The sequence below is a fragment of the Podarcis cretensis genome, assembly GCF_951804945.1.
Source record: "Podarcis cretensis genome assembly, chromosome: 9".
Lineage (NCBI taxonomy): Eukaryota > Metazoa > Chordata > Lepidosauria > Squamata > Lacertidae > Podarcis > Podarcis cretensis.
In genome coordinates, this window is record NC_137178.1 from 30,526,691 (window position 1) to 30,546,622 (window position 19,932).

The 19,932-nt window shown below is 42.9% G+C and overlaps 2 protein-coding genes across 3 annotated transcripts in view; one reads left to right on the forward strand and one right to left on the reverse strand.

Annotated features, from left to right (window-relative positions):
• The window catches only part of AFG2A (AFG2 AAA ATPase homolog A), a 178,897-nt gene that overhangs the window by 20,632 nt on the left and 138,333 nt on the right, over nucleotides 1-19,932 (forward strand). For both annotated transcript variants that reach the window (XM_079990510.1, XM_079990509.1), the window contains exons 10-13: nucleotides 1,459-1,613; nucleotides 3,338-3,547; nucleotides 6,697-6,750; nucleotides 8,597-8,676. In XM_079990510.1, coding sequence (XP_079846636.1) covers nucleotides 1,459-1,613; nucleotides 3,338-3,547; nucleotides 6,697-6,750; nucleotides 8,597-8,676 — 499 coding nt within the window. The remainder of the gene's footprint in view (nucleotides 1-1,458; nucleotides 1,614-3,337; nucleotides 3,548-6,696; nucleotides 6,751-8,596; nucleotides 8,677-19,932) is intronic.
• Nucleotides 9,944-13,779, reverse strand: LOC307224064 (uncharacterized protein). The gene is made up of 2 exons (XM_079990523.1): nucleotides 12,595-13,779; nucleotides 9,944-10,717 (listed from the first exon to the last, which is right to left on the reverse strand). The coding sequence occupies exon 1, from the start codon at nucleotides 13,705-13,707 to the stop codon at nucleotides 12,634-12,636; it is 1,074 nt and encodes a 357-aa protein (XP_079846649.1). The 5' UTR covers nucleotides 13,708-13,779; the 3' UTR covers nucleotides 9,944-10,717; nucleotides 12,595-12,633.

The window sequence follows — 19,932 nt, forward strand, 5'->3', positions numbered from 1 at the left end:
CCCCTTCCAGACATAAGAGACTTGATTATGATTACTTGCTAGTTTGATAGACTCTGCATGTGAGCAGAGATTATTATTTCACATTTTCAGGACCAAAGCATGCATTGCAAGTATGTTCTGATATGCCCTACTTCAAATGAAGCAATCATTTTTTTGTCTGTTGCTTGGTGAACTTTGTTCTTTTAATTTAGAGCAGTAAATGTTTTGGATAATAAAAAAGTTCTATTGATTTTCGAGGGCAGGAAAATCACATTCAACTTGAAGCAAGTGTTCCCCACATTTTATAGGTTTGTGTTTGTTTAGTCCCCCCCCCCCCCAAATGCCTGTGTAGGTGTAATCAACACATGAATTCAAACACTTAATGTTATGTGGTGTGGCTCCCTAAGAGGTATGGAGCTAATCTTTTCTGAGAATCATACTTGGGCCATCTTACATGGAAATTCTTCCATCACCCATAGATGTACAATGAATAATTGTTTTTTTTATAATAATATTTATTAAATTTTGTATAACCAATAAAAGGCATTCATAATAACATAATATTTTCCATTATCCACATTTCATTCTCAACTTTGGACTTCCTCACATCTCTTGTTCCTGCTTTCTAAACATAAATTTTACCAGCAAATTATTAACTTGATTTAATTCATATAATATAATTTTCCAATATTTAATGTCTCAAATTTTGGGATTTAACATACTCTTATTGAAGCTTAATCATAAAATATTAATTATCCCAAATTTATCTTTTCATCTTCCGATTGAATTTAAATTTATATTCTTTATAACTAGTTTGTTGAAGCCATGTTTTTGCTAATCTTACATCTTTCTTAACAAAGATGTACAATGAATAATTGAAGTTTGTGTTGTTGTTTTTTTAAAAAGAGGTGACAGTGGCACTATGCAGCTAGGTAAAGGCACAATTTTCTAAATAAATGCCATGCAAATCCTATTACAATGAAAACAGCAGGGTTTAAATTTGCCGCCCTACCAAGTCAAAATATTACCAGCTGCCACTGAGGAAAAGCAAATGAGTTTGATCCTTTTTTCATATGGGACAGACAACATTATATTAGAGCTCAGGTTGGCCCTCATATATTCTCGCTCTCCCTTTACTATATAAGCTTGTGAGCAAAGGCTGATGTGAGGCTGTGTGTGTGTTTGTGTGTTACAGGGCCTAGCTTACATGAGGATTAAGAAATTCTGCCAGTATTCATCTGTTCCCTCCTTAATATTTTTGTCCCACAGAGGAACAATTATTTTATATGAATGTAATCTTACATTATTGAGATATAGTAAACTTATCATATTCTTTCCCTGCTTGATTACTTCAAATGAGGATTCAAATGAATTCTCCTTATCCCTGGGTGTATCTATTTTATGTCATACGTGGCACGCCATATATTTGTGGGGAGCGATAATCTGATGCCGTGTTTTCGTATTCTGTGCCTTGTGCAGGCTTGTATGCTTTACGGAGAGTACTTGGGGAGAAAGCAAGCCTCTTGGATGAGGATGTGTCTGGATCAGTGATAATTACTCGCAGCGACTTCCTGCAGGCAATGAACGATGTCAGGCCCAGTGCCATGAGGGAAGTGGCAGTTGATGTGCCAAAAGTAAGTTTTGCCCAGGACAATATTCTGAAATAATTATTCAAACATAGGAAAGCCACATACTTGATAGCAGTCACCGCCTGATGACAATTGTAGCTCAAGGGAGACATCCAATGCCCTTTATATGTGTTGTGGGAGGGGGGTGTTATTGGTTTGTAGTTGTTGAGTTTATTATGTGTTTTGTGGTTTTTAATATTGCAATTTTGCATTGTGAACCACCCTGATCTACTGACGAAGGGCAGAGATTTATTGCTGCTGCTGCAAAGCCATTTTAACTCAGGAATCTTCTGCCCTGGGTGGTTGTTAATTTTGGGGTTGGCTCCAGGTTCGATGGGGCTTCTCACAGATGCTGATATTCGTTTTCCATGACAGGCTGACATAGTGATGGCAGCAGTGCTCTGGTAAGTGGAATATTGTGGGAAACTAAAAATGGCAGTGACTCCCAGATTCACATTTCTGGTGCTGATTGGAACCCTCGGGACATTTGTTTGTTTGTTTTGTTTCTAAAGGCAGGCACTAGCGGTAGACCCTGCTGGGCCTGCAGCAGCTGCCTAAGTGTGCTGACACTAAAGGTAAAGGGAACCCTGACCATTAGGTCCAATCGTGGCCGACTCTGGGGTTGCGGCGCTCATCTCGCTTTATTGGCCGAGGGAGCCGGCGTACATCTTCCAGGTCATGTGGCCAGCATGACTAAGCCACTTCTGGCAAACGAGAGGAGCGCTCGGAAACGCCGTTTATCTTCCCGCCGGAGTGGTACCTATTTATCTACTTGCACTTTGACGTGCTTTCGAACTAGACCTTGCTAATTCACGAGCCTCAGTACTGTACAGTCATACCTTGGGTTACAGATGCTTCAGGTTGCATTTTTGGGGGTTTGGGTACTGGGACGGGTTACTTCCGGGTTTCAGCGGTCACACATGCACAGAAGCGCCAAATCGCAACCCATGCGTGCTCATGCGTGGCGCTGCAGGTTACAAACGCTGCGGGTTGCAAACGTGCCTCCCACACGGTTCACATTCACCACGCGAGCATCCACTGTATAGTAAACACCTGATTCTTTTGCTTTCCTCTTCTGGTTTGACTTAGAAGAAGGTATGGAGGAGAGGGTGGGGAAGGCCAAGGGGTGGGCTGTTAGTTACTGAGATGACTGATGAGTACAGTTATTTTAAAATAAATTAAAAAATTGTCCAGTAGCACCTTAGAGACCAACTAAGTTTGTTCTGGGTATAAGCTTTCGTGTGCATGCAGACTTCTGAAGAAGTCTGCATGCACACAAAAGCTTATACCCAGAACAAACTTAGTTGGTCTCTAAGGTGCTACTGCACAATTTTTTAATTTATTTCGACTGCATCAGACCAACACAGCTACCTACCTGAATCTAGTTATTTTGAAAGTTCACCTCGTGTTATTCAGATCAACCATGTCCATCCTGAACTCTGTTAATAACCAGTTACCACCTCCCTTCTTTCTCTCAGTTATGTCTGCTTTCCACTCAGTGCAAAAATAGTTTTGAGTTTTGAGCAGCTTTAAGGCATCAAACTCTATTTCCCCATCATTTCTGTAAATGCAGTGGAAGCTTTTTAGTGCAGCATTGGTTGAATGTGATTTTAAATCATGTGTGTATTTGTAACAGCTACAATTTTTGTGTGTGTGAGTGGAATGCTTCTATTCTTCTACTCTACAAAAAAATCTCCTGGTGATTCATGACGGGGTTGTTTGTTTTACAGGTATCCTGGTCAGACATTGGAGGGCTAGAAGATGTCAAACTGAAACTGAAACAAGCAGTGGAATGGCCACTGAAGCATCCTGAGTCTTTCATTCGAATGGGGATTCAGCCACCAAAGGGAGTACTACTCTATGGACCTCCAGGATGCTCAAAAACCATGACTGCAAAGGCATTGGCCCATGAAAGTGGGCTGAATTTCTTGGCAGTGAAGGTAAATGGCATTTCTAGTTTTAAGGCAACAAGATATGCTGATACACCTGCGCTTCTTGGTAACTTTGTGTTGGCCTGTGTCTGAAGTGAAATGGGGGAGCTGTTTCTGCATTGGAAGCACATGGCATCCCTCCTTTGTCCTACTTTGGACAAAAAAAAAGCAAGTCACTTGAACCTTCCTGTTTAACTGATGCACTTTGAAGCAATACTTGTATCCAGTGTTCCTTCTATTCAGAGTAGAGCCATTGAAATGAATGGGCATGACTAATTTAGGTCCGTTAAGTTTCGTGGGTCTACTCTGATGAGAACATAGTTGATTACAACAACTCAGTGTGTGAACAGTCTTCGATTGTTTATTAATTTATTTCACAAAATTTATATACCATTTGATTGTGAAGGAAAAAACCTTGAGGCACCTCACAGAAGCAGCGAAGCTATCAGTAAAAGCTGTTTAAAACAGCTATTTAAAACAATCAACTAATAATTAAAATTAGCAGTAAGCTAAAATGTTGCCTCTAATTGCAGAAACTTGACTTTGTCCCTCTTTAACTATTTTACACAAAAGGGACGCGGGTGGCGCTGTGGGTTAAACCACACAGCCTAGGATTTGCCAATCAGAAGGTCAGTGGTTCAAATCCCTGTGACGGGGTGAGCTCCTGTTGCTCGGTCCCTGCTCCTGCCAACCTAGCAGTTCAAAAGCACGTCAAAGTGCAAGTAGATAAATAGGTACCACTCCGGCGGGAAGGTAAACGGCGTTTCCGTGCGCTGCTCTGGTTGGCCAGAAGCGGCTTAGTCATGCTGGCCACATGACCCGGAAGCTGTACGCCGGCTCCCTCAGCCAATAAAGCGAAATGAGCGCCGCAACCCCAGAGTCGGCCACGACTGGACCTAACGGTCAGGGTTCCCTTTGCCTTTAACTATTTTACACAGTACATAGTTGGACTGTAGAATTCGCTACAAACAAGATGTAGGGATGGCAGCCCACATGGGTGGGTGGCTTTAAGGGGGGTTATACAGATTCATGGAGGTTGAGGCTATCAATGGCTGCCCTCCAGTTTCTGGGGAACAGGAGTGGTTCAGAGTTCTGTTGTGCTCATGACTTCATGTAGACTTCTGGCTGTCCACTATGAGGACAAGATGCTGGACTAGATATGGCTTCGGTCTGAACCAGCAGAGCTCTTGTGTTCTTAGATGGGATTAATAATTTCCACTCATAGGTTATACTAGGCTACATGCAAATCTGAGTAACAACCCGTTAATTGCCAGTTTTTATAAACAGAAGCAAGTGTTTTTGTGCAGAGAAGTGGGGAGGACCCTTAACCCTTTCCTGTCTCTACTATTTTCCTGCTGGAATTCCCCCTGTTTTTCCTCCTGTGATAGGATTCCAGGTGCATATGGGGGTGTAAACATAATTGGAAACCTTGGCAGTTGGTTGGGAGGCAGGGAGTTGGAGTGGAAAAACAGTACACAGGAAGAAGGTTAAAGCACTCCTTTGCTGTTTCTCCATACAAGAACACCCACTGCCAAACTGCTTTTGTTTAAAAACAAGTTACAAGATATGAAAACTGTGTGTAATGTGTTGCTTGACCTCAGGCTATCAATCCATAAAAGAGAAGTGTTAAATAATTAGGCCTTTCTGATGTTCTAAACATACAGGAGTGCCAAATGATCTAGCACTCTCTGGATTTTAAGAATACTTTAGAAACTAGCTGGCAAAACTTGTAGTGCCTCAAAAGAGCAAGAACAACATTTATGCAGGCAGGAGAGAGTCAGCAACTCCAACGTATTATTTGTATTTAGTAAATGTGTCCAATTGCGGTGGAAGGTTTTTTGGTAGAAAGTGTTCTTGGTGCCTTATTTTCTGTTTTAAATAAGATCCTTTCAGTGTTAGCTTCTCTTTTTTTCCTGATTAGCAATGATTACAAAAATATACAATGTTGTCAGAGTTCTGACTTCATCTTGGCATTTTCTAATGTCCTGTATCCCTCTTTGGATTCCGTTCCGTGGTTCTCTGCCCTTGCAATGTGCTTAAGTTTGGTTTGTCATCTGGGTCAAGTACGTCAAAATATTTTCCAGTTAAAATTTCCTCCGCCGTTTTTCTCCTTCCTCCTGGCCGCAGCAGTTAAAATAGATTAATGAGGCTTGGAAATCTTGCTGCTCTGCTTCATGAGCAACCATCACTGAATCCCCAGAAGAACACTGGTTAATGTTCCAATGAGGTTTTTTGGCAGATCCTCCTTTAGCTATTGTTTAGTAAGCAGAAGTATGAAATGTCACTCTGTGATCTGTGCTGATTGAGTAATAGACTTAAAAATTTAGCACATATTGAGCTCCATGCTGCCAACTCATTTATTAAGCAGAGTGCAAGAGGACAGGAACAGGGCATGTAGCTTTAGCTATCCAGTGAGCTGCACCAAAAATGCAGACCTGGGTTGGTGTTTCATTCTTTACTTCCACGATCACAAGGATCTGTTTCAAATGTTGCACTACTTAATATAATCTCTTAGCGGTTTACATAAAAATACAACAACATTTTAATAAAGTCTCCTGATAACTTGATAAAAACAAAACGCAACTGCATTTCACAATAAAGCAGCCATGCATAAAACAGGAAAATTAAAAATTAAGAGTCAGAGTCCAGGAAAGCTTGGGTAAACACGTATATTTTTCAGAGGCATTGGAAGGTCATTACTGTGTGAATCTCAGAGTCTTGAGATTCAGAGTAATCTCTTTATATGGCTGTGTATTTGGTATGCTTATAAATTTATATTTGTAAAATCAAATAAAAATGATTTTTTTTAAAAAAAGGAAGGTCATTACTGTCTCTGCCTCATTAATTTACTGAAGGTAGGGGCATTCCAGGTGGTAGGTGCTATCACTGAGAAGACCCGCTTTCATGTGGTCACGCAAGTGGCAACCACTAGTCATCAGGATTGAGGGGGTTTGTGTGTGGCGCCACGCAACCCAGAAGTTAGCGCCCTTGCTAATCATGGAACATCTAGCAGGGTATCCTTGGAAGATCCTGTATTATAGGGTTTATCTCTGATTAAGTATTCAAAAGTTCTTCAAGGTAGAATTCTATGTGATATGACAGATTTCTTTAAAGCTGTGTATGGCATAAGGTAAATGTATGTGACTCTTTTCATGCAGGGCCCTGAACTGATGAACAAATATGTTGGAGAATCTGAACGTGCAGTCAGAGAGGTAACGTGTTATTAATTTAACTGGAATATTAAGTGCACATGTACAGGGATTTATAATACAATTTACTGTCTGTTTTGCTACATTAAAGTCAGTTTTTTTGTTGCATCATGCAGTCATTGCTTTGCAGTAACTAGTTTTCACGGGTTCTGAATTATAGCAGTCTTCACTGCTTACTGCCATATGTTGATACGATGAAGTCAGCTTGTGTATGTATTTGCTAAGAGTGGAGGGTGTTCTTGGAAGCTCAATCTGATATCTCTGGCCCTCCCCCCCCCTATCCAAACTTACTAGGGGCCTGCAGCAGGATGGTTTTGCTGTGGGTTCACTGAAGACCTTTGGCACTTTCATAGCACTATCCTTGGCACAATGATCTATGGGGAATATTCGCTTCTAGATTAATTTACTAGGATATTGCCTCCAATGGAGTATTGTGCCCAGGATGCTACTAAAGCGCTGAAGGGTCTATTGGAGACTCCAGAGTGAGACCTGGCTGCCGCCAGGTAAGTTTGAGGAAATGATGTGAGGCAACATGGTGCCTTACACAGTGGGAGTAGGGAAACACTGGTTTCGGTTAAATTAACTCGTGTGTTTACTGTGATCAGGACTTGTAATTTGAAAGGTGTTTTTTACAGTCTTCTTTTTCTTAACAGCAACAATGTCATTTCACAGGAGGGTATTGTAGAGTTGAAAGATGTAATTTGCAGAATGGCCTACATCAATCAGGGCTTTCCCCTCTATATATGAGAGGCCAAGCTACCACTGGGGCCACATGCCTGGAGAAAGGAGGCGGATAGTGCCAGCAGCTGCCAGCTGTGACCACAGTGATTCTTCAAGCTGGATTGGGGGGGAATGCTGTTGTAATCATTGACCTGATTATGCTGCTCCCATTAAATATTTTTAGTACATTATATATCATATCTACAATATATTACTTAGAGTGTACATACATATTGTTTGCATACTCTGCTTGTTTAATTAAAGCTAATATCTGCAGACTGTATAGTCAAAATTATTATTTGGCAACAAAAGGATTTTGTAAGCAATAATCAATACTAAGGGCAGAATTCAACATTGCACTTTTACGAATGTTATGTCTGCACAAGCAGATCAGCTTGCCAGATGGAAAAATCCTCATTCCCCCCTCATGTGCTATCTTGAGGGTTCTCATGACTTTCCTGAGCCAATACGGAGGTGAGGAAAGGGGGAAAAGTTCCATTGCACAAGTGGAACGGCTTCCGCTGATGGGGATCATTAGGTGAATCCTGCCCTAATAATTCATTTATTCTAATGCTGCTGATGTGCTGTTTTGGTAGAATGGAATTCAATATTTTGTGTTCAACGAGTTGCATTCATGGAATGGAGAAATATTTCAATAGCTTAGCTTTTGTTTGACAATTTTAAAATGATAGGAATTATCCTGTTAATGCTGTAGCAGCTGGTAACTATTTTGTTTTTACCAGGTGAGCCTGGAATATCCTTTGGCTAATTCTTAACAGGTTTTGCCAACTGATAGTATTAAAAAGTTAAAAGACATTTAAAATAGTAATCCCCAGATATATTTAGTATATGTTCAGTTAAAGTATATTTGCACAATTTTTTTTGCTGCTGTTTAGAGAAAAATTGGAGGGATGCAAGCAGTACTATTTGAAATGGTTACCTCCACAGTCTACAAAAGCGCAGTCCATCGGTTGGACGTTCCAGATGATGCAAAGTTGTGTCATTATGGTTTTATGTTGATATTGCAACCAATCCTGGATATTGGAGGCAAACCAAGGGTAACAACTTTATTTGTGATTATGCAACTTCTTTGGACAATCTGACAATTATTTTGTTTTTGTTTTGTCAGATCTTTAGGAAAGCCAGAGCTGTTTCACCCTCAATATTGTTCTTCGATGAAATAGATGCCCTGGCAGTAGAAAGGGGGAGGTAAGAAAAATTATCTACAAGGTTCTGGATCTGTTACTGCTTTGTACAGTGGTGCCCCGCAAGACGAATGCCTCGCAAGACGGAAAACCCGCTAGACGAAAGGGTTTTCCGTTTTGGAGGCGCTTCGCAAAACGAATTTCCCTATGGGTTTGCTTCGCAAGACGAAAATGTCTTGCGAGTTCCTGCGGGTTTTTTCCCCTCCCCCCCTTTTCCTAAGCCGCTAAGCCGCTTATCAGCTGATCCGCTGATATGCCGCTTAACAGCTGATCGCTAAAAGCCGCTAAACCGCTAATAGCGCTAATCCGCTAAGCTGTCAATGGGCTTGCTTTGCAAGACGGAAAAAAACACTATACGAAGAGCCTCACGGAACGAATTAATTTCGTCTTGCGAGGCACCACTGTACTTTCACATGAACAAGAAGTTGACTTTTGTATCGGTTTCCCTTGCATATTTAGATGGGAATTGGTTGGTTCATTTTATTAGGGATATAAGTGTTCTGCAAGACCTAGCAGTAATTCAAATAAGTGACTTTTTTTCTTTTCAGTAAACATTTTAAAACTCCCCTGCTTTTAAAGACCGCCAAGAGAAGGATCCTAATTTTATTGATTTTTATTGTAACAGTGGTGCTGGGGGAGACCACCCCCACCCCTGCCTCCCTACCACCCTGGTGTTCTTTTCCTGATTGAAATTCCCCCATGAAATGACTGTTAACTCCACAGGGGAAGACTGTTTCCCTGACTGCCTTCCATTGGGGTAATAGCATCTGTGGGGGAAATTGGATTAGGCAAATGCCACGGGTGAAGGCTACCCATACTTTTGCTCCATTGTAACCAAGCATATATCCTTGATCATGCATTACATGCAGGCATGCAAGTGTGCATGTGCATGTGCTATGGATGGAAATGTGATTTTTAAGATCTTCGGCTTGGAGTCAGAGCACGTCATGAGGATCATAGAATCATAGAATCATAGAGTTGGAAGAGACCACAAGGGCCATCGAGTCCAACCCCCTGCCAAGCAGGAAACACCATCAGAGCGCTCCTGACATATGGTTGTCAAGCCTCTGCTTAAAGACCTCCAAAGAAGGAGACTCCACCACACTCCTTGGCAGCAAATTCCACTGTCAAACAGCTCTTACTGTCTGGAAGTTCTTCCTAATGTTTAGGTGGAATCTTCTTTCTTGTAGTTTGGAACCATTGCTCCGTGTCCGCTTCTCTGGAGCATCAGAAAACAACTTTTCTCCCTCCTCTATGTGACATCCTTTTATATATTTGAACATGGCTATCATATCACCCCTTAACCTCCTCTTCTCCAGGCTAAACATGCCCAGCTCCCTTAGCCGTTCTTCATAAGGCATCGTTTCCAGGCCTTTGACCATTTTGGTTGCCCTCCTCTGGACACGTTCCAGTTTGTCAGTGTCCTTCTTGAACTGTGGTGCCCAGAACTGGACACAGTACTCCAGGTGAGGTCTGACCAGAGCAGAATAGAGTGGCACTATTACTTCCCTTGATCTAGATGCTATACTCCTATTGATGCAGCCCAGAATTGCATTGGCTTTTTTAGCTGCCGCGTCACACTGTTGGCTCATGTCAAGTTTGTGGTCAACCAAGACTCCTAGATCCTTTTCACATGTACTGCTCTCAAGCCAGGTGTCACCCATCTTGTATTTGTGCCTCTCATTTTTTTTGCCCAAGTGCAATACTTTACATTTCTCCCTGTTAAAATTCATCTTGTTTGTTTTGGCCCAGTTCTCTAATATGTCAAGGTCGTTTTGAAGTGTGATCCTGTCCTCTGGGGTGTTAGCCACCCCTCCCAGTTTGGTGTCATCTGCAAATTTGATCAGGATGCCCTTGTGTCCATCATCCAAGTCATTGATAAAGATGTTGAATAAGACCGGCCCCATGACAGAACCCTGTGGCACCCCACTAGTCACTCTTCTCCAGGATGAAGAGGAACCATTGATGAGCACCCTTTGGGTTCGGTCAGTCAGCCAGTTACAAATCCACTGAGTGGTAGCATAGTCAAGTCCGCATTTTACCAGCTTCTTTACAAGAATATCATGGGGCACCTTGTCAAATGCCTTGCTGAAATCAAGGTAGGCTACATCCACTGCGTTCCCTTCATCTACCAGGCTTGTAATTCTGTCAAAAAACGAGATCAGGTTAGTCTGACACGACTTATTTTTCAGAAATCCATGCTGACTATTGGTGATCACAGTATTCCTTTCTAGGTGCTCACAAACTGTTTGCTTAATGATCTGCTCCAGAATCTTCCCTGGTATTGATGTCAGACTGACTGGGCGGTAATTATTTGGCTCCTCTCTTTTCCCCTTTTTGAAAATAGGGACAACATTTGCCCTCCTCCAGTCTGCCGGGACTTCGCCTGTTCTCCAGGAATCCTCAAAGATGACTGCCAGTGGTTCTGAGATCACATCTGCCAGTTCTTTTAATACTCTTGGATGCAGTTCATCTGGCCCTGGAGACTTGAATACATCTAGACTAGCCAAGTATTCTTGTTCTATCTCCTTAGTTATTCTGGGCTGTGTTTCCTCTGCTGAATCATTTGCTCCAAATTCTTCAGGTCGGGCATTGTTTTCTTTATCGGAGAAGACTGAGGCAAAGAAGGCATTGAGGAGTTCAGCCCTTTCTGTGTCCCCTGTTTGCATTTCACCATCTTCTCCTCTGAGTGACCCCACTGTTTCTTTGTTCTTCCTTTTGCTACGAATATACCCATAAAAGCCTTTTTTGTTGCTTTTAACCTCTCTAGCAAGCCTGAGTTCATTCTGTGCTTTAGCTTTTCTGACTTTGTGTCTACACGTGCTGGCTATTTGTTTGAATTCCTCTTTGGTGGTTTCCCCCCTTTTCCATTTTTTGTACACATCCTTTTTTAATCTTAACTCAGTTAAAAGTTCTTTAGATAGCCACCCTGGCTTCTTTAGGCACCTTCCATGTTTCCGTCTCATTGGTATTGCCTGAAGTTGTTTTTTTACTATCTCCCTCTTAACAAACTCCCAGCCATCATGAACTCCCTTTCCTTTTAGTATTACTGTCCATGGGATCTCACCCAGCACTTCCCTAAGTTTTATGAAGTCGGCTTTCTTAAAGTCAAGAAATTGAGTCCTAGTATGCTTGGCTGCTCCTTTCCGCTGTATAGTAAACTTCAGAAGAGCATGATCACTCGCGCCTAATGATCCTTCCGCTTCTACCCCACTAACCAGGTCATCAACATTGGTTAGGACCACATCTAAAATGGCTGTTCATCTTGTTGCTTCTCCCACTTTCTGGACAATGAAGTTGTCTGCAAGGCCAGTGAGGAATCTGTTTGACCTTATGCTCTTGGCTGAGTTTGACATCCAACAAATATCCGGGTAATTGAAGTCCCCCATTACTACTATCTCCCTTCCTTTTGCATGCTTGGCCATCTGTTCCAGGAAGGCATAACCTATGTCCTCCGTTTGGCTTGGGGATCTATAGTAAACTCCCACAATGAGGTCCCTGTTATTCTTCTCTCCCTTAATTTTGACCCAAATGCTCTCACTTTGGCTTTGAGGTTCTAAATCTTGGATCTCTTCACAGGTATACACATCCCTGACATATAACGCCACTCCTCCTCCTTTCTTGTCTGGTCTGTTTCTCTGAAATAGATTGTATCCCTCCATTATTACATTCCAATCATGGGACTTAATCCCACCAGGTTTCAGTAATGCCTATTATGTCATATTTAGTTTGCTGTACCAAGAACTCAAGCTCATCTTGTTTATTTCCCATGCTTTGCACATTAGTGTAAGACATTGAAGTCCATTAATCATTCCCCCGTGTCTCTTATTTTAGGATTTTTTCCTCCCACCACTAGGTCTGCATGCTGTTTGCTCCATTTGGTCTATGACATTTGGATGATCATGTTCATCAATTGATAGACTCCTACCTTCAGGAGCACTGTCTCCCTCCCCCACATTAGTCAGTTTAAAGCCCTCCTGATGAGGTTTCTGAGATTTTTGGCAAAAACATTCCTCCCAACCGTAGTGAGGTGCAGCCCATCGCTTGCCAGAAGTCCATCTTCAAGAAACTGCAGTCCGTGATCTAAGAATCCAAACCATTCCTGTTTACACCATTTGCGAAGCCAGCTGTTCACTTCCACTATTTTTCCCTCTCTCCCTGGGCCACGTCGTTCAACTGGGAGGACAGATGAGATGACAATTTGTGCATTTAATTGCTTCGATTTCCTGCCCAGAGCCTCGTAGTCTCTTTTGATCTTCTGGAGGCTATTGCTTGCAGTGTCATTGGTTCCCACATGAACCAAGAGGAAGGGGTATTTGTCAGTGGGTTTTATGATTCCTTGTAGTCGTTCAGTTACATCTTGGATCTTAGCCCCGGGGAGACAGCACACTTTCCGAGACATCTTGTCAGGCCAACAGATCACTGCTTCTGTTCCCCTCAGTAGGGAATCCCCTATCACCACTACACGCCTCCTCTTAGGTTTGGTCGGGGTTCTTCCGTGATCTGTCCGTTCCAAGGTCGCCTGCACATTCCCTGAGGACTGACTTTGCTGCTCGTCTTCATATACCTGATCGACTGTAATGAGGGAGAGATCCTCAAATGGAGTCTGCTCTTTGTCTTCCATGCTAGGGGAGAGGACCTCAAAGTGATTGTGTATTTCTAAACAATCAGAGCGAACCCTGGGCCTCCTACTTCTTTGAGTCACGTTTCTCCATATATCTGGCTCCTGTGTTGATGAACTAGCGTCCTTCTCAGGGGAGTCCCCTGTCTCCTCCTTGGTGGAGACGGTGTGCTCTGTTCCTTCCAAGAAGAGCTCCAGCTCTCTAATTCTTTGGAGCGTAGCTACATGTTCCTCCAGTTGCTGGACTTTGTCTTCTAAGAGGGCAATCAACATGCAATTGCTGCAGGTAAAGCTGCCTGCAACCTTTGGCAAGATGGCAAACATTGTGCAGGAACCGCAGGCGACTGCAGCTGTTCCCTCACCCTCCATCTTGAGAACGTGTTGTTGGGGGTGGCTACAGCGGTCCTCCATCATAAAAAGCGTGAAGACAGGACAAATAACTCCCCCCAAAAAAACCTAGGTCTCCCCCAACAAACGTTTGAGACTAGCTCCCCTAATCTAAAAGATGGATCAAACTGCGCGTGCTGCTCCTCCCACAGCTAATCACCTGCCTCAACAGAAACCCTGCCCCCTCTGACCTTTGCACAGGGAGAGCAGCTAATCAGCCACAAAGAAACACACACACAAGAAAACCCTTTTTGCTCCTTCTTCAGCTGCTGCCCTGCAAGCTCTGTTTGATGTTGCCTTGCACTTTCATTAGAATAGGAAATGGCCATAAAACAGAATCCCAAACTGTATGTTTATTTAATTACACTCTACGAGCATTTAACGCTTGATGGTTTGACGCATGAGGCACAAAAGTTTGTTAAAGACACTGTTTACAGAGAAACTTTTAAACAATGCTCTTTATCAAACCAAGTCTCAGGTAGACTTTTCACACCTAGCAGGGATATCAGTGTCCCAAGCAGCAACACCCACCCAGCCCCTTCTAGGATTTAACTTCCCCATAGGGAATCAAAGCCAAGTTCCCTAGCTAACCCCTCTCAGATAGCCCAGCATAGTCTGCCCATAGACAATCCTTGTATCTAAGTGAGAGCCTATGGATAATCGCTATCTGAGCCCACTCAAATAGGCAGAGACCCCATTTGCCCAACCAGATCAAAAGTCTGTATCTGACTGTTAAACTGCTAGGGTCTAAGTTAAATTCCACACATTCTCTCCTGATTGGTTGTTGGTCTCACCACTTTTCACTGGTTGTTGGGTCACCAGGAGGCAACCCAGGGCCTGTCTGTCATAGTGCCTCGTGATGTAGTGATGTAGTGATGTAATGTTTTAACATGCCAGTCACTTCCATCCATTGGACATGCTGGCTTGGTGTGGCTAATGGAAGTAGGAGTCCACAGCACCTGAAGAATAGTATGCTCAATACCCCTGTTTAAAGTAAAGGAATGGCATTTCCAGAACCATTTGATAATGATGATGATGGTGATGATAATGTGATATCCAACTAGGTCACACAAAGTATACCCAATGAAATCAATGGACTTAAGTTACTAAGTCAATGTGCTCTGAATATGACTAATGTTGGATTTCACCCAACAATAATAAGAGCTTCTGTTTTGTACATCTCCAGCTGTAATTTGCTTGTGTGACAGGGATGTTGAGTTACCAGAACAGTAGTCTCTTCCGTTAGCAGTAGCAAAATTTTAGAGCTAAATTGTCAGATCTGACATGAGCATAGAACTGAAACAGAACACTAGCCACTTGCTGTAATTTCTGCCCTTTGATGCAATCTGACTGTGGTGTCTCGTTATATGTTGCTATATTCGTTTCCTGCCCTTTTTTATTATGACACTTATATAAACTTTTAGCCATTCTCCAGGGCACTATTAAACATGTCTAAACTAATTATTAAAGAAATTACAAACAGGAATAAACATGCCAAATACATATTTCTAATAAAGATTTTGAAGCTGTGCAATGTGATGAAAAGGCTGTTATAAGAAAAAAATGAAAATGGCCAGTTTTGCCCAGTATGTTCACTGGAGCCTTAATTTAGAATGTTCCCATTCTAGCTAGGTGCACTTCCCAAACCATCATCTTATCTGGAGATAGATGGAGAAGGAGAAAACACAGCCTTGGCCTGTCCATTGGAGATAGGAGATGTGACCTTCAGCGTTCCATTGAAGACATCTGCTTTTTGGAGCATAGAAAAGAGCAGAGCAGGACACAAATATTTTATTGTCAAATGTGAACCATATGGGAGGTAAAATATGTAACATAGTTCTCATAAAATTCATCTGGAATTAAATGGTGTAGGAAACCAGACAAGGCACTTATTGGAAATGACCTGTTTTTACAGGCTGATTTTCCACAGTAGGAATTTGCAAATGCATTAGAGATGCTAACGATTTGCAGGCTCCAGAGATCCATTTCCTCTTCTATAACCAGACTGAGATTTTCAAGGAAACACCTGTTGATATTGTCTCCCTAGTCCCCCTGTGCTTTTTCTACAGAACATATTGCTGTCGTTAAACGCCCTGTGCCCTTTCCCTACAGATAACTACTTCTGGTTATAATTTACCCTATTAATTGGCAGTGTTTGTGTAAAAATATTGGAATGAAAGATACTGCAGGTGGCTTTTGTGTGCAGAATAGCATTTGTATATCAGCTGGCTTTGCAGATATACAGGGCAGAAAAATGTAAATCAAGAAGCAGCTACATACACTTCATGTATAATTGAAACAGAATAAAAAGATAGGCATACAGCATAATGCTGCTACTGGCTTGGCCCTTATTTGCACTTCTGTAGAAGATTGTTACCTGACCCTAAAGTAACCCCATGCACCCCTGAAGTGCTCATTTTGTTTGTTAATTTAATGTATGCCACCCTTTGTCCTAAGGCCATGGGATGGTTTCAATATACAGTGGTGCCCCGCAAGACGAACGCCTCGCAAGACGGAAAACCCGCTAGACGAAAGGGTTTTCCGTTTTGGAGGCGCTTCGCAAAACGAATTTCCCTATGGGCTTGCTTCGCAAGACGAAAATGTCTTGCGAGTTCCTGTGGGTTTCCCCCCCTTTCCCCCCCTTTTCCTAAGCCGCTAAGCCGCTTATCAGCTGATCCGTTGATAAGCCGCTTAACAGCTGATCGCTAAAAGCCGCTAAACCGCTAATAGCGCTAATCCGCTAAGCTGTCAATGGGCTTGCTTCGCAAGACGAAAAAACCGCTATACGAAGAGCCTCACGGAATGGATTAATTTCGTCTTGCGAGGCACCACTGTACTAACATAAACAACATAATGTATAACATAGTGCATAACAGAGCAGTATCCTGCTAAACATTTCTATAATAATAATAATAATAATAATAATAATAATAATTTATTATTTGTATCCCGCCCATCTGGCTGGGTTTCCCCAGCCACTCTGGGCGGCTTCCACAAAGACCAAAAATGCACTAATATGTCATACATTAAAAACTGCCTTGAACAGGGCTGCCTTAGAATGTCTTCTGAATATCAGGTAGTTGTTTATCTCTTTGACATCTGATGGGAGGGCATTCCACAGGGTGGGCGCCACTACCGAGAAGGCCCTCTGCCTGGTTCCCTGTAGCTTTGCTTCTCGCAATGAGGGAACCGCCATAAGGCCCTCGGCTCTGGACCTCAGCGTTCAGGCAGAATGATTTCTACTAGCACAAACACCTTTGATTGCACAACAGCACTTCCTCTCATCTGCATGCCCCCCAGATATATTCTGGGAGATATCCCAAGCACCTGGAACAGATTTAGGGTGGTGGGGCCACATAGGGAGAGAACAGGAAGGGAAAGTTCCACTGTACAGCCAAAAGTGCTTGTGGCAGTGGAACTGTTTAGTTGGATAATGCCTTGAATATCCACAAAATACAAAACATTAAAACAGTTGTTGGAGGCTGTGGGTAGTGGTAGGACTAACTTGCGATTTCTATAAGAATTGATTGTATCTCCATCATAGTAGCTACCTCTTATTTGGTGAAACCACAGCTAAGGGGGGTGGGGGTGGAAAGTGAAGGAAATTGCTAAGGCGGTGGAGGACTAAAGAATGTATGAGAAGATTTGTATGCTATTTGCCAAGTTTAATAATAAAGAATGGCGAAGGCTGTGTCACTGATTTCCGAAGTGGAATTGAGCAAATAAAATGAGAGGTTTTGTTTTGAGACATTGTGGTTGTTCCTGCTGACTATCGTAGAACCACTTTGGCAGTCTTTGTTGCAGTATTTAATAAATCTTCTGAAAGTAGTGGTGAATTTGGCATATATTAAATGAAACTGGCCAGTTCGCAGTCCAAATATACAATAAGGAACAATCTGTACTACTGAAGAAATGGATGCCTTTCCTATTTCTCTGTGGTTCTGACTAATATTGGGTTTCTTTTAGTTAGCTGCCTTTTCTTGGCATTATTTCATAAAAGACGTCTGCATTGAGGTCATGTCCACATGAATGTTCCAGATACAACTGTATGCGAGAAGGAATGTTTGTTCCTAAATAATCCTTTCCCTTTCAAAGCTTCAGATTCTTAACAAATTGTGCAGCTGCAGAGAATTATGGGTACTTGTAATTCCTTGGTAAAACCTAATTCCACTGACCGGTAAACTTTGCCAAGAGGAAATGGCTTGGTAATTAAACTTGAAGGTGATGAATGAACATGGTTCTGTGTAAATGCAGTCCAGACAGTCTGTTTGCTGAACTTGGGATATCTACGTGCTTTGGAAATAGGATGCTGTTTATACATGTAGGATTGTGGGGAGTTTTAGGCAATAGACGTGTTTGTTCCTTTTTGTTTTTTATAAGCAGTTTCAGGCATGAAAAATTGTGGGTTGGAGAGAACACTACTGTTAAATTCCTTTTTAAAAAGTCAGTGCTTTGCTGTACATTATTGAAGGAAGAGAACTATATAAGGCACCAGTTTGCTTTCTGAGGCCAAGAAGGGGAAGCGTGTGAACAGAAGGTAACCACTGTGCTCTCAAAAATGTAGCCATTTCGGGAGCAACTTTTGATTATACTTTAAATGCACATGGACATTTATCTGGTCATGCAAAATGAAGTGACTGAATGGTGAAAGAAAAATCAAAGGCCAAAATCTATAGTAAAATCTACAGATTTGGCTGTAAGTAATCGGCACCAGAGTGGGACGCAGGTGGCGCTGTGGGTTAAAGCCTCAGCGCCTAGGACTTGCCGATCGAAAGGTCGGCAGTTCGAATCCCTGCGGCGGGGTGCGCTCCCGCTGCTCGGTCCCAGCGCCTGCCAACCTAGCAGTTCGAAAGCACCTCCGGGTGCAAGTAGATAAATAGGGACCGCTTACCAGCGGGAAGGTAAACGGCGTTTCCGTGTGCGGCTCTGGCTCGCCAGAGCAGCGATGTCACGCTGGCCACGTGACCCGGAAGTGTCTCCGGACAGCGCTGGCCCCTGGCCTCTTAAGTGAGATGGGCGCACAACCCCAGAGTCTGTCAAGACTGGCCCGTACGGAGACTTCCGGTGCACCGCGATCCCAGCGCAAGCAGGGTTCTCACCGGGAGGGAGAACTCAAGCTATTTTGAAGGATAGGGGGCAACTCCAGGGCGCGGAGACCCCCCCAAACCCTTCTGAAGGGTGTTCAGAAGGACTGGTTCCCGGCGAGACCAGAAAGCGACCAAACCGGCTGCCAGGTAGCCTCGGAAGGGGTGAAGAGTGCGGCGGCGAGGTTTAGCGGGTCGAGGGAAGCCATTACCTACCTTCAGATAGCGAAGCCCTGAGCTTGCAGGGAGAGCGGTGCACTCTCAGTTTAAAGGACTCCGAACGTAAAATATTTGAATTTATGCGGTTAAAAGAACAAAAGAAGAGTAAGGAAGTATCGGAGCAACAAATAGAGGTAAACGGAGTTCAGCCGATAGCCAAAATCTACTAAAACGCGGTGTGGCACCAGTGCGAGAGAAAGTGAAAGTGAGTCGCCTTAGCGGTTACGTTGTTTCTCCTTAAGCGTCTTCCCCCCACCAGATATTCAAACACAAAGTACGTGGAAGGAAAGGAGGGGAAGAGGAAGGAGCCAGAGACAAGTAGCGGGACTCAGAGTTCTTGGTGAACAGGAGGGTGAGAAGAGGAGAAGGGGCGTCCTCTCCATTTTGGCGTCAGAATACAAGAGATAAACGCGGAAGAGAGAGCTCCGCCACCATTAGGAATTTGTTGTGCGTATGGAGGGTGAAAAAACCGATTAATTATATGTATATTTACATGGGACATATATCCATATGATCTCTACCTTTTCTTCCTTGGTTTGAGACTGGGATTTGAAAATTTGAGGACTGCTAATTATTAAGAAACGCCGAGCAATTGGGGAAAGAAGATGTCGGCACATTTCTAGAACATTAGTTTGCAGAGACCTGGCGACCTCTAGCGACAAGATGGAGTCTGTGTGATCTTCGACCGACTCCCCCCCCCCGTTTTCCTCCTTTACCTTCTCTTTCTCTACGTGTTATTTTGTTCTACTTCCCTTCTTATCAAGCCCCCCCACAGGTTTACCCAGCATAAGGATTAGCCTGATTGAAGGCAGGAAGAACCCCCGGCATTGAAGAACCCCGCATTGAGAGGACAACTTTGTAGCAAGAACCTTATACTGACTCTATATTTTGACTTTTTGGAAACATATGTATATAAAAGATTGGGAACTTCGAATAGTAATATTAAAGG